General features: G+C 41.4%; 1 protein-coding gene across 7 annotated transcripts in view; it reads right to left on the bottom strand.

The window, feature by feature from the left end:
- Positions 1 to 1,506: 1,506 nt before the first annotated feature.
- ZC3H7B (zinc finger CCCH-type containing 7B) overlaps positions 1,507 to 14,218 on the bottom strand; it is a 48,585-nt gene continuing 35,873 nt past the window's right edge. For all 7 annotated transcript variants that reach the window (XM_083573773.1, XM_083573770.1, XM_083573772.1 and 4 more), the window contains exons 19-23: positions 13,709 to 13,814; positions 10,075 to 10,183; positions 8,233 to 8,363; positions 7,096 to 7,259; positions 1,507 to 6,031 (exon numbers count right to left, since the gene is read on the bottom strand). In XM_083573773.1, the coding sequence (XP_083429899.1) occupies positions 5,839 to 6,031; positions 7,096 to 7,259; positions 8,233 to 8,363; positions 10,075 to 10,183; positions 13,709 to 13,814 (703 nt within the window). In that variant the 3' untranslated portion in view covers positions 1,507 to 5,838. The remainder of the gene's footprint in view (positions 6,032 to 7,095; positions 7,260 to 8,232; positions 8,364 to 10,074; positions 10,184 to 13,708; positions 13,815 to 14,218) is intronic.

Below are 14,218 nucleotides of genomic sequence, written 5' to 3' on the forward strand. Positions count from 1 at the left end.
TTCATGGTTACATGTATTTATAACCCTAAATTGTGATTATTGACATCTTCAAACAGCAATTTGCTTTGTGGTAATTTGCTACCATAGAAGCTTGGGATGCTGAAGAGCTGATTAACCTGAAGTATAGTGAAGTACACCAAGCTAACTGTACACAACTCTTTGTAATAAGGCCACAAGCCCCATGAATGTATGGGCCATGTGCTAACATCTCTAAATAGCAACAAGAACTGTCAATGTGCTTATAAAGTACATAACCACCTTCTTGCATGGCACAGGCACCGCCTCTCAGATTAGGCAGGATTTACATGAATGTGAACCATGCAGCAAGTTTAATGGTTTACACCCATCTCTCTCTCCTTTACACACACTTTACTGCATGTAGGCAGAATTAGTTTCAGAAGATCTTCCTCTGGACTTTTCTTCTGCTGATTATCATTTAAAAAAAATCAAGCATGATCTGCATATTTAGCCAGTCTATACTACAGTTGGAAAACCTGTGGAACTCCAAATGCTTTTGGACTACAATTCCCACCATCCCAGGCCACTGGCCTTATTGGCTGGGGTAGATGTAAGTAGAAGGTTTGATGTTTTATGACTCTTATTTAAGAGTGCTGTGCTTGAACTACTATACTGTATAAGCTTTGTTCTGATTTGCCTCTGGGCAGACTCTCTTAACTGGCAGTTTGGCAAGAACAACCCTGCTAAGTTTGGCCACGGCACAGCCTGACTCCCTCCTTTGGCAATCTTCACAGAACTCTAGCCCAATGGTTGCCATCAATTTGATTTGAATTAATTTTATAATGAAATGATTTTAGAATGTTGTATTATTTTAGTGTTGTTAGCTGCCCTGAGCCCGGCTTCGGCTGGCGAGGGCGGGATATAAATAAAATTTATTATTATTATTTATTATTAAGTTGTTCTGTCCTCATGTGCACTAGTTAATAAACTAGGTCCCTAACTTGGATCCGTTGCACTTGCTTTTATTCTCTTAGTTCCATGTTTTTATTTCAGGTGTTCCCTCACCTGGGTAACAAACCAGTGGTGTAGAAGTAAATTCTTGCCACTCTGTTTTTCAATAAGCAATGCCAATGTCATTGTGGTACGTACAAGTGGGATGGATCAACAGTCATTTGATCAGGAGTGCTGACCAAGGACATCAAGGGTAGGGAAACTTTGGCCTTCTACATGTTGCTGAACTACAACTCCCAACAGTCCCAGCAAGCACGGCCAATTGCCAGGGATGATAAGAGTTGCAATTCAGCAGCATCTGGAGGTTCCCCACATCTGAAGTACATAAGTAATGAGAGTAGTGACATCATGGGAACTGTGTGACATGAGACTTGGTACTTCATTTTAAATGAGAGGTAGCTAAAACAGAAAGATCTATCCTAGGCCACAAATGAATCACTTTTTGATCATGTTTCATACCAGCCATATTGCCCATGCATGAAGAAACAGATGAGCCACCTTGCCATTCTCGTCCAAGGAATAATACAGCACACACGGTGAGGGTTTAAAGTGCACACTTTTATTTTCTATTACAAAGGCTAAAAGAAGCAAATCTGTCTCATTAGGAACAAGAAAGTTGTTAGAACATCTACATTATTATCTTGGATACTAGACCTTCTGAAAGGTACTATGGATTTCTTTGTAATAGTAAAGCGTGGTATTCTTAAAATATAGTAATACAAAGACATTTTGAAGGACTCTCCAACTTATTACAAGATCAGCTTAGAAATATAGCATCTCCCTTCACTGGCTTTCCCCTATCACTCAGTTTCTTAGGGATGGCCTGGTTGAAGGCCTGGTTAATCACTATCCCATTCAAACCTACCCTTCCCTCAACTTTGAGGATCTGGGAAAGGAGTCCTACCTCCTTTTTTGGAGCATTTTATAATACAGTGACTGAACCAATAACTTTATTTTATGTTAAGAAAGGGGCATTGCCAAGCTCTTTGTAGCACAGTCTGTTCAGTATTAAAAAACATAATCAGTGACCTAATTTCATTATAATTCTCAGATGTGTCTGCCCTCCTGAAAATCTTTCCTTTGCTAGGTCATTTATGGTAGTTATCCAAAGGCTTATTTCTTTTATTCAGTTGTTCTGGAGCACTGGGCTGACACCCTTGATTACTGAAGAACTGCTAGTGCTATGGATACAGTGAGATGCTATAGCACAAAAAATAATCCCATCCTATTTATATAAAGACAAAGGGGGAAAGATAAACAGAGGACAAAGTACCACCCCCTGCTCTTGACAACGTCCATTTTCTTAAGAAAATAATCAAAAGGCTTTCTTTAGCACCTTATTTATTAGATGAACATTTCTTTCCATGGAATGGGCAGATATTTACATGGGTGAGTTCACCACTGATTGGAGTAATGATCCCCTGTCAGCATAAATAATTCTTTTTCAACGCAACAGAAGTATTCCTCCCCCCAACATCATTTTGTTTCAATAAGAGATGCTGCATTTCCCTAGCTAGAGTCCTTTTCCTTAACCCTCAATAAAAAAAGATTCCTTCGATACCACATACATATATAATATTATATAGAGTGATATATTTAATACCTGTGTATATATGTTTTATGGAAGGGTTACATATATACACACTAGAACAAGTCCAGTGACAAAATACTGCAACACCACATATCAGGTTATCATATCAGGAAAAAACAAAAGTTGATTCTCACTGCAATGCCCAGGAATATGTGTTCCCACCCCTATAAACTCTGCTTCCATAAACCACAAAAGCCCTTTTCTCCCCCATCAAAGTAGTATTGATTGGAGTAAAAAAGGCTGCAAAGCAGTTTATTTTTTAATTAAAGAGGAAAGGAAACATTTCCCACCCCATAATCTAAATAAATTCACATATTATAACTCATGGTAGAGCATACACTTATATAGTTACATTTCTAGATGCAGATAGTTTAAGAATTTTAAACATCCATTTTCTTATGTGTGTTTTCCTCTGTCTGTCCCAAATAGGTTAACATTTCAACTCCAGAAGCTGGTCAATTGCTCTCATCAGTGTTTTGAGAAATAGGACCAACAGACTGAAAGCATAATGGCCAAGCAGACAACAAGCAAATACACAGAATGCTTATGTGTGGGAAGGGGAGTGATTTGGCTCATTCAGTTGCAGTTGAATTTCTGTGGTTTTGCTTAATCCAGTGTCAAATTAATTAAGACTGCTAAACTGGCAAGACAGCAGAAAATGCCAACTCCCTTTTTATCAAAATCTAGGCCAATGGAAGACACATAACATGATATGAGTGGTTTTGTTTCAAATTCTAGAATAATCAAATCAATAAAAGGGAATCATAGCTTTCAAGAAAAGTACGTGTGGATTATTCCATGGAATGGTGGTGGTCAGGGTACATGACTACCATTCATTGGGAGTCAAACACACAAAAAGCTATAACCTTCTCCTAGAAGATAGCAATGAAAAGTACCTACATCTCCTTTTTAGGAATATGAGTTTTTCGTCTAACAAAATAAGCCTATTTGAAAACAAGTAGCTGGTTTTGCTTATAAAAAGAGCAAATATCTTTAAACTGGTTTTACGATAGGTACAAGTGGGTTAATAAGTGTGAAGGCCAGATACTGACAAAAATGAGTAATGGGGCATCTGATCATCAGTTAGAAAGAAAATAAAGCAACAAAAGGTTTCAGAGAACCCTAACCTAGTGATCTTATGTTCCCCTGCTCACTCTACTTCCCCTTCCTTATCACAATTATTTGGGCCTCTTCATGTCTATAGGGATAGCTTATATTATCTTAATTAATATTATTTAAGTAGGAAAGGGTTATAAAATTTGATTAAATATCAAAAACTCTTAGTTGGACAATTTCATAAAATAGATAGTATAACCAAGACTGCAGGTCCTAGATAGATACATCTCAGCATGAAACCTCCTCATTCAGATCACACATCATCTGCTTGCAAAACATAAAGCAAATATTCCAATACTGCATACTAATTTGTAATACACATATTAGTGCATTTCCTCTTAGACCCCAAAATAGAATTGCGCCAACTTGTTCAGTCACAAGTGCTGAGCATTTTAGCTTGCAAAAATATAAGTTGTGCACATTTTAGATCACCTGCATTCTTATCCAGACACACACATCATGCCAAGTGTCATAAAATGAAAGCACTTTTTTCCCTTTCTTCAACCCCTATTTCACAGAACGTTTTGTTTAATGTTCCCATCATTTTTTGCAGACGTTTACAGCCCAGTGCTGAACATGCTTACCCCAAAAGCAGCCCCCATGGCGTTCAATGGAACTTCACTCATAGAAAGCATGCTTTGGACAATAGCCTCTGGAAGCTCACTTCAAAAGGTGTATTAAATAGTACTGATATAGAAGAGATCGTATTGTCTTCTAGGAACCTTGTCCACTGTCACAGAGGGGACAGAAAGCTGATTTAATGTGTTCTCGTTGCTGGGGGCTATTTGTAGATAATATATTCTATTAGTTTTGGAAATGAAACATTCATATGCAAGGAAGTTTTTATTCTCCTTCTTTGTAACCTTGGTTTAACCAGTTTCTCTTGTGGAAACATTTTTAACTTCTCTCTTTGCATTTAATTCTATCTTTGATTTCAAGTATAGTTACATTTTTTATTATCTGAGTGGCACCACATATTTTACATGGCAAAAAAAAAATACGGTTTCCAACCTGACTGCTTTTTATATGGCAAACATTTTTTAATCTAAACAACTGGATTCCTTTTACATAATTTCTGTCCATTTCTGCTATCATTGCTTTTTGGTCTTTGCAGACACACACATCTATCCAATATGGGGAGCGGGAGGCACCACTAAGGTGGAACTGACACACTTTCAGTAACAACCGAGCAGGCTCTCTGCACAACCTGCAAACATTAATTTTTCTTAAGCACATGTCAATCCTCAAAAGAGCATCTTGGTTTTAGGTGTCTCTATGGAGAGGTAAAGACTGCATTGTGCAATTGCTCCAACTGTAGGAGGAAGAATCTTCACAGTTATGCTTAACAAACAAAGGTCCAACACAATAATCTGTTATCAATTAGCTTTTTGGGTAACAGGATAAGCTATATGGGAAGGCAGGGAATATACTGTTGCCTCCATTTCCAAAGGCAATGTAGTGATAATCTTTCCAGCTGGACTAGAAATTCATTGTCCTCCCTCACCTGAGAGGGACTGGAATGGGCAGAAAGGAGGAGGTAATCTTACAATACGCAGAGAAAAATATGATCTTATTTTTTACTATTGCCTACAGCAACCACCGGAGTCACCTCAAAACTTTAAAGATAGCTTGAACTGGGCTTGTTTTAATTTACTACCTTATTCTTCTACACAATGGTTTGGGTGTCTGTGGAGAAGAAGCACACAGCACTGCACAGCCACCAACACTGAACAAAACCCCACTTGCTCATCATTTCTCCACTATCTCTCTATGCTCATGTCCACGATGCTGCAATATTCCAGCAATCAGGCACCCCAAATAAAGGATCCAGGGGCTTGGGCACCAAAGTGAGAAGCCCCCTCCCTCTTATTTACCAAACACCGCAAAACAGTATCTTTTTTAAGTTGAAAAGTGGTAGATTGAAAAATTATGTTTAAAAAGGGAGCAGGGGAGATAGAACAAAAGTCTAGGAGCTTCATGTTCCCTGTCTATAGATGAATCAATTCAAAATCCCATTCAACATCAGTAAATCATCTTGATTATCTTACAATCAAAGAAAGGTTTGTGGAACAACTACCAGTCTCTTTGTCACTGCCCTGCTCCTACCCTTCCCACGTCTCTGGTTCTGAAAATCTGCCTGTTTTCTCACCACCCTCAGTAAATTATATGCTATCCTGTAATAGGAAGCTGTATTTGCCAAAGTCGTCATCTCTGGGGCACAGCAGCATATCCTTGCGGGCTTTGGCCAGCTTCTGCTTCATTACTTCCCTCCGATCCAGCCACTCGGTCAGTTCATCCTGGCCATGAGCAGAGCGACACTTCTCCCCTTCAGGGCAGGATTTTGTCTTCTGGAATCTGCAGGAGGACAACACATGGCTTAAGAGACTTTAGGGTTTTTTTTCATTTTTAACCATTTCCCTCAGTTCTTCAGTATCTGACACCAGAAAACTAATTTCAAACTACAGAGGGTTTTTTCTACTAAACATAGCACGGGCCTAAGGCAAAAGAGGGATACTTTTTTGGCAAACAAGCCAGCTGGGTCAATTGTCAGGTATGATGGGAGCTGGAGCTGAGCAACATCTAAACTGCAACTGTTGTTTAAAGATATGATAACCTTATTAAAGCAAACATAAGTCTTAAAGAAACAATAGCAAACTTATCATGCCTTTATAGTAAATTATGTATTGTTACTTTATTATCTCCTGCCAACCTAGCAGTTCGAAAGCACGTCAAAGTGCAAGTAGATAAATAGGTACCACTCTGGCAGGAAGCTAAACAGTGTTTCCGTGTGCTGCTCTGGTTTGCCAGAAGCTGCTTAGTCATGCTGGCCACATGACCCGGAAGCTGTACGCCGGCTCCCTCGGCCAATAAAGCGAGATGAGCACCGCAACCCCAGAGTCGGTCACGAATGGACCTAATGGTCAGGGGTCCCTTTACCTTTACTTTACTTTTATTATAAAAGTGTGTCTGGCCCGTTTTGTACCATGTCTGAATTTCACCAGCTATTGAGATATAGTTAAAGATGTTGGTAAACAATGTAGTACAGACATCTGGGGGCAGCAGTTAGAAAGTGAATTGGCAGCGGTAAATAAAAGCTGGCCCTCCGCCTAATAAAAATAAATAAATAGATGTGCCTCTCCCCCTATTACTAATAAACATTTAACCTGAAAAAGTAAATAGTAGCTGTGCTGCCCCATAAGAAAATTCCAAATCAATATTAGGGCAATAACTCTACCAGGCCAACCGAAACGTGACAAAACAGTACATAAGCTTCTGAGTCCTTCAGAACTCTTCCTAAGGCTAGACGGCAATGGGGTGAGGAAGAGCTGAAGCCAAGGACTGTTCTCTTTATTAATCTGGAGTTACATATTGACTGCGTATGTAACCAGATGAGAAGGGGGTAGTTTTGTGCACAGTACCTTTCACACAGCCGGAACTCCCCCATTGGGAAACGGTAGTTCCAGCAGCTGGAGTCGTTCTCCGATGTGAAGACTTTTTCTTTATGCTTCTCTGACTGAATGTGTTGCTGCCACTGCTTCTTGCTGTTGCTGTTCTTCCCACAAAGCCAGCAATGGTAGCCCATCTAGCCATCAGATAACAGGAGAACACAGTTCTTTAACTTCGTGCTGTTTCACTGAACAACTGCTCCATAAAAGGGTTAGAAAGGGCTCCTCCAACCACCTCCAAAACCACTTTGCCCATGACTTAAACATTTCTACTAATTAAGCTGTATAGAAATAGCTCAGATAAAAATAAAAGAAATCCATTGTTTGATGTATTTCATAGTTTGATCACCAACTAGATTTTCCTTTATTATCCACTTTCCAAAATGTTTTGCAAGTGCCAAAGATCTTCTGGGTTTTGTGGGGGGAGTGGTGGAGAGAAAAGGATGAGGGGGAGGAAAAAAGGGGGTGCATGTGAAAATTTGGGTGCAAGGGGCTGCAAAAAGAGAGGGAGTAGGAGGGATGGCAATGAGGATGGTGAAAACAGGTGTAAAATGGGGCTGCAGAACGGAACAGAAAACTAACTTCGGAAATGGGGCTGAGAAAGTGAAAAGCAACCTTTGTAGTTGCATGGGATAGGAGAAGCTCTTGGGGGTGAATGTGGGGGGAATGGCAGGGGGACTGGTGAGTGAAACAGTGAGCAGGGGCACAGGGGTGTGCGGGGGTGTAATAAAATAGAGTCAACATTAAATCCTTCATATATTTCACTACTCATACAAGGATTGGATCCTCCCAAGACTTCATGTCATTCCAGCAAAATACATGCAATTAATGAAGTGGCCCTCCATTTCTTTTTAAAAAATGGTACGCTGTCTTCATAAAAACGGGGGGGGGGGATTCAATATTTATTATTTGTTTGACTTAATTGCTTGCTGCTAAGAGCAACGGCACAACGTACAAAACAATACCTCTCAATAAAAATCATTCCAACAACCCATGAAGAAACCCAGCATAAAAACAGAAAAAACTTCAGGAGCAGCAACATTCCACCCAATGGGCCATCAACCAGCTTATGGATGGCAAGCGACAGATTGCGCAAGAGAAAGATGTTACCATGTCAGCATAATCAGTGGGCATCTGGATCTGCTTCTCCCCTTCCCGTGATGTCAGAGGTGTCCCCTCACCCGGCTTCCCAGGATTGTGTTTTTTCAGCCACATGTCGTAGGTCTGCTGCATATCCAAAACTGCAATGAAATATCAGTCTGATGAGCCTCCTTTCCATCATACCAAGCACAATATCTCCAATAGGAAAGCTTTACAAAGGAAGCGGCTATAATAATAATAATAATAATAATAATAATAATAATAATAATAATAATTTATTTATACCCCACCCATCTGGCTGAGTTTCCCCAGGCACTCTGGGCGGCTTCCAATAAGTCAGAGCAAGAGTCCATCTAGTTTGGTATTATCTTAGCATTCTTGTAGCTCAGCTCTTCAGCATTTCAGACAGGGGTCTCTCTAGAAGCCCTACCTAGAGATGTCTGGATTTGAACCTGGGACCTGCCACATGCAAAAGACGTGCTCTGCAACTGAGCCAAAGCCCCACCACAGCTGAAAGGACTTACAAAAATACTTCTTTTCTTTTAAGGCAGGTGTGAGGAACTTCAGGCATGGGGGCTAAATGTGAACTTCCACGTTTCTCTATCTGGTCCCTGGGACTCTCTCTCTAACCCACACTCCTAGGCTACCCCCCCAACCCAGCTTCAACACCCCCCTGGGTGTTTTTGGATGGGTGGAATTTGTCCCCGAACTCTAATAATAGCTCTCCCTTGTTTAGATGAAGAATAGAGAGGGGTAGGTGTCTGAGTGTAGAAACTAGACTACTGTACAAAGTTAAAAGCCACTTTTGCCTCTGGCCCTGCTCATTACTGGAATGTGGCCCTTGGAAGGCTGCCCAGAAGGTGAGATATAAATACGATAAATAAACAAAATAAAAATAAAATAGCACAAGGTGCAGGACACTGTTTCAGCCGGCAGAGAAGAAGATAGCTATACATGCGTGTAACGTTTTAGAATACAATTCCAGCCCACAATGGTGTGGTTCCTATTTAAAGCTGACTCCTGTAAACTGCGGGTATCTGTGGATCGGGAGTCAAGTCTTGTGCATGCGTTCCTCCCTCCTCTGCTCTCTGGAGTCATCTGCACCCCCTTCCTGACATTAACCATAGTTTTAGGGAACTATGGTTTGTAAACCAATTTCAAGTCATGGCTTTAATCCTATCCAGGTTTAGCTCTACTCAGACCTGGAACCTCTTCATAGAGGAGCAGAGCACCCTAGCAGATTTCACTGCCAGCAACCCTGCCAGATTCAGAACTCCTGGCCCCAGGACCAGAGCTCATAACACCAGTAGCCTAGATTCCTGAATAATTCTTGGATTCCATCCCTCCACCAATCACCACCTCTGGAGCTCCAATAATGGAGGAGACAGAAGCAAGGCAAGAACATGCTTGGCTAACAGCATGTTTGGCTATTCAGGAGGCAGGTAAGTGCCTGAAAACAGGGCCTGGCAGAGAAAGCCAGGCAGGAATGGAGTCTCCTGCTACTATATAAGCTCTCAGTCCAAGCTCCCCCAGAGCTCCAAACTCAACTTCCTAAACTGGGGAAAGAGACAAGATTCCCAATTATTTTATACATTGGTGTCCTCATAATGCAGTACTTCAATTAGCACAGGGAAGGAAGGGAGAATTGCTCTGGAGAGGGGAAGGAAGGGGTGAGTTTCACAAGATCAGCCCTTGGTTTGCAAACTATGCTTTTTAGGGAGCCAGACTTACATCTTCACTAAGCCACAGTGTGTCCATCACTCTCAAGGCTAGCTTTCCTAAAAAGGGGGGAATGGGGAACTAGAATGGAAGAGAGTTTTCCCCCTGCTCCCAAACATACATTCCACTCACTCTTATTTTCTTTCATGAAAGTCCACATCTCTCTCTCTTCAGGGCTGTGGGCAAAAGAGCAGTTTCCAACATACTGACACTTCCTGCCATTTTGGGCATGAATGCATAGCTGCAAAGAGATAGAAAACACACACACAAACCTTAAAAAAGAAGAAAAAACCCCTCCACCCTCAAAAGAAAAAAGGATGAAGTAGCCAAGAATGGTGCCAAGTCAAACAAAAAGGGGACAAGCAAGCTTTGTGAATTAATTCTGCTTCAGACTGTATCTGCAAATCTGTGACTAGGCAATGATAACAACATACAAATTTGTCTCTCCAGCTTGACAGGTGATAGCCTTCCAGCATTAAGGAAGTTGACCCCCACCCACCCCGGCAACAAAAACCTGTTCTTTAAAGCTCAATCAGAGCAAATAGCAATCTCAGGAAAATCTGAATTGACGTTTGCTCCAATTGAGTGCTACAGAGCAGGTATTCACTGCAACAAAACAAAAAACCCATGCTCAGACACAGAGTTTTTAAGTGCAGACCTGTGCCTGGAAAGAGCAGGTTAAAGGTAAGTGAGGATAAGCCCTGAGAGCTGTAGGATTAAAATTTTCAAGTTTATTGGTACAAGTTTATTCTGGTTTTTATCACTGTATATATGTTGAATGCCATTAAAGACTCTGTGGTGATAGAACCCACCTCCAACACATACACCTGAAAGATGACAAGCAAAGAAGAAGAAAAAGAAGCAGAAGACTGATACACTGGGGGCTTATGGAGGTTATTCAACAACCCAATGTTATTCTGCGAAGACTGCTGTGGAATTGTTCCTGTGCTTTCTGCTGATTTTCTGGGACCTCCTGAGGCTAGCAATTGCTGCAGCACTTCTGGATGAAGGTCTTCTGAGTTTCAGGTGCACTGCCAATCAATGCACCTGGTTATCAATAAGCCATACAGACTGCAGCAATTTCTTCATATGGATCACTACTAGTCAATTCAGAATGGTTGTGGTGATCCATAGCAGGATTAGGGTGGTGGTGGCATAGTTTCTATGCCCTCACTCAAAAAGCAGCTGTTGTGCAGAACACTACTAGTTGCTGTGTCACAGGGATTGGAGTCATGGGCTCCTCCCCACCTGCCTCTTATTCCAGAGTATCAGCACCAGAGACTTGCTTTCTGCAAGTCCTGGAAGTCCTGCCATGGCCACACACATGTCTCACACTTGCAATTTAAGCAAGGTCTTCAGACACTGCCATCTTTCCCCTTGACACAGGGTACAAAGGAAAACCTACTACTCTTAAAGTCCACTTTCTCTCTCAGAGCCCTTATGTCTGTCCTTGTGTTGGACAAGCACTCCCAAGAACTGCAGGTGCATTCTAGAACATGCAGCTACACAGAGATCTACTTTGAAATGGAAGGCTGCATCATGGAATTAAGAATAGTACACCTTCAATATGCTACATTCAAGCATGCTTTCAAGCAAGAGCCTGGCATCACAGTGAAGCTCAGAGGGGAGAGTCTGAGACCTGCCTGCCATACCAACATATCAGAAAGTTACTCTGGACCACATCCTCTCTCTGTTTCTGGAAATGGAGACAAATCAAGGCCGGATTTCTTGAATACCTCTCCAAGAACCTCCTAGATTGCAGAGTTGAATAGAAAACACTAAAATATAAATATAGGAGGAGAACTAAAGAAAAGCTTCTCCTCCAAGACATACTGCTAACTTTTCCCCTTTCCCTCATATCTCCCTTTTCAGTTCTTGTTTCTACCACAAAGCCTCTTCAGTTCTTGAAAAGACCACAACCTGAGGAGGCTACAGCACAACTACCCATTCCTCATCCACAGTCATGCTATGCTCTAGGAGAATGATTTCCAAAGCAATTGTTTTTAACGTCTCTTCCTCATCCTTACTCACTCATGGAAACAGAAGATGTTGGCTTTGTGCTCAAAGGAAATAGACAACAGACACTCGGATTAGAAACAGATTTAATGAACAATTCCAACAAAGCAAACAAAAACTATTCCCTTAGCCAGGGGTGGGGAACTTGTGGTCTCCAGATGTTGTTGGACTACAAATCCCATCATCCTCTGACCACTGGCCAGGAGTTGGAGTCCATTGGCCGGGAGTTGGATTCCAATAACGTCTGGTGGGCCAACGGTTCCCCATCCATGCACTTAGCAAACAACAGAAGTACAGCAGTAAAATTATTCACTTCCTTGTAGCAACCATTTTTGAAGCACAGTTATTTCCTTTTGCAACAGAATACAAGTCTTTTAAAAAAGGGATTGGGTGATTTTTATAGAAAACTCTCCTAAAGCAAGGAGACATTTGACTCTAGGGGCACACGAAAAGCCTAGATCTGAACATTCATGTGTGAATATACGCACACGCATGTATTGCTTGCTCATTATTTACCAAATATTGTTGGTCATTTTGAGTCTTCCTTTCCCTTAGGAAAAAGGAATACAAAAAAGTTTTGCAACATGTTCACCCACAACTGGGCTTAACGTTAAGAGCTCCTCTTGATAGTTTTCTTCTTTTTTGAATGATCAGTGCTTTCCAAATCCTTGAATTGACTTGAAGTCACGTCATCTTCAAGCCCAGGAGCTAGTGCCACACCTTCTCTGGCAGTAAACAAACTGAGGAATGTCACCATTCTTTTCACACACACAGCACTCTGAATTAGAGGAGGGTAACCCAAGGTGAAACGCTATACCCAATTCCAGAGCCAACCAGTCTTCCATGGAACAAGGATTTTAATTAAAACCACCAAATTTGCATGGGTGATTTCAACGTGTGTCAAAATATTCTTTCATTATTGCACCACTGACTAATCTTGGCCTTCAACCAGCACCTGTTTTTTGTCTAACAATAACTCTGCCATTCCCCTGTCTAAAGAGCTCTTCCTCCTTCGGCTTCTGTATTCTGGCTCCCTTCTCACTCCATACAGAGCTCAAGTGTGAATGGAAAGAAAAGGCAACTCACCTATAAGAAAAGGTCGCACGACATTTGGGGCTTCTTAGAGAAAAGGCGAGTAAGATACACGGCAGATATAAAGAATGAGGCACAGTGAGAAAGTGGATAGAGAAATGTTTTCTCCCTCTCTCATAATACTAAAATTCAAGAGGCATCCAAGTTTCTGGGCAGCCAAAAAAAGGGCATTTCTTCGCACAGCACTTGGTTCGCCTGGCACCTACATTATATATTTTTAGGCACCAGCTGCAAACCTTCCTCTTTTGTTTAAATTGTTTTCTTGTTTTTATCCTTTATTTTATTCTGTGAACTGCCCTGAGCTGAGAAATAATAATAAAAATAATAAAAACAACAACTAGAGAATTCACGCCTACAAAAAGCAGTGGTGGCCATAAGCTTGGCTGGCTTCAAAAGAGATAAGTTCATGGAGGATAAGGCAATCAACAGCTAATAAGCAGGATGGTGATGGTCTACCATTGGTGTCAGAAGCAGTTTGCCTATGTATACCAGTTCCTGGGAAACACAAGTGGGGGAAATGCTACTATGCTCAAGTTCTGCTTGTGGCTTCCAATAGGCTACTGTAAGAACAGAATGCTGGACTAGTTGTGCTTGATCCTGCAGGCTCCGATGATGTTCTTATGTTAAGCGCCATCTGCAAAACAACAGTGCTACTCACATCGTATTGCTGAGGGAAGTTGCGGATGGAAGGCAATGGTCGGACAGACACCCACTTCTTCTTTGCTTTGGACATCACAAGCAGGACACGGCGCTCCTTGGTCCAACTACGAGGGGGAGGACATCAAAAAAGATGCTCAGAAAATGTTCCATTATGAGCAGAGTCTGGCTTTCATGACAACTGGTGTACAGATTGAGCTAATGAATCCAGAATTCCCTGCTAGAAAGAAGGAAAGCTCTGTGCCACGAACCACGTGGGCAGGGTGGGGAGGACAACACACAACAACTGATTGCCAAAATAAACCGTGCGAAGCAGTAGCAGATAAGAAAAGCCTTATGATGCAGATCATCTGGTCCTGTATCACATAGATTGTATGATTTATAGACTAAGGAAGAGCTTTCAGAACTGCTTGTCAGGGCACACTAGTGTGCCATGACAGAGAATTAGGACTTAAAAACTGAAGCAGCTACTATGTCCTGGTCTGTGGCAGTGTGTGAAGGCACCTTCCTA

Source organism: Podarcis filfolensis, assembly GCF_964270895.1.
Source record: "Podarcis filfolensis genome assembly, chromosome: 10".
Lineage (NCBI taxonomy): Eukaryota > Metazoa > Chordata > Lepidosauria > Squamata > Lacertidae > Podarcis > Podarcis filfolensis.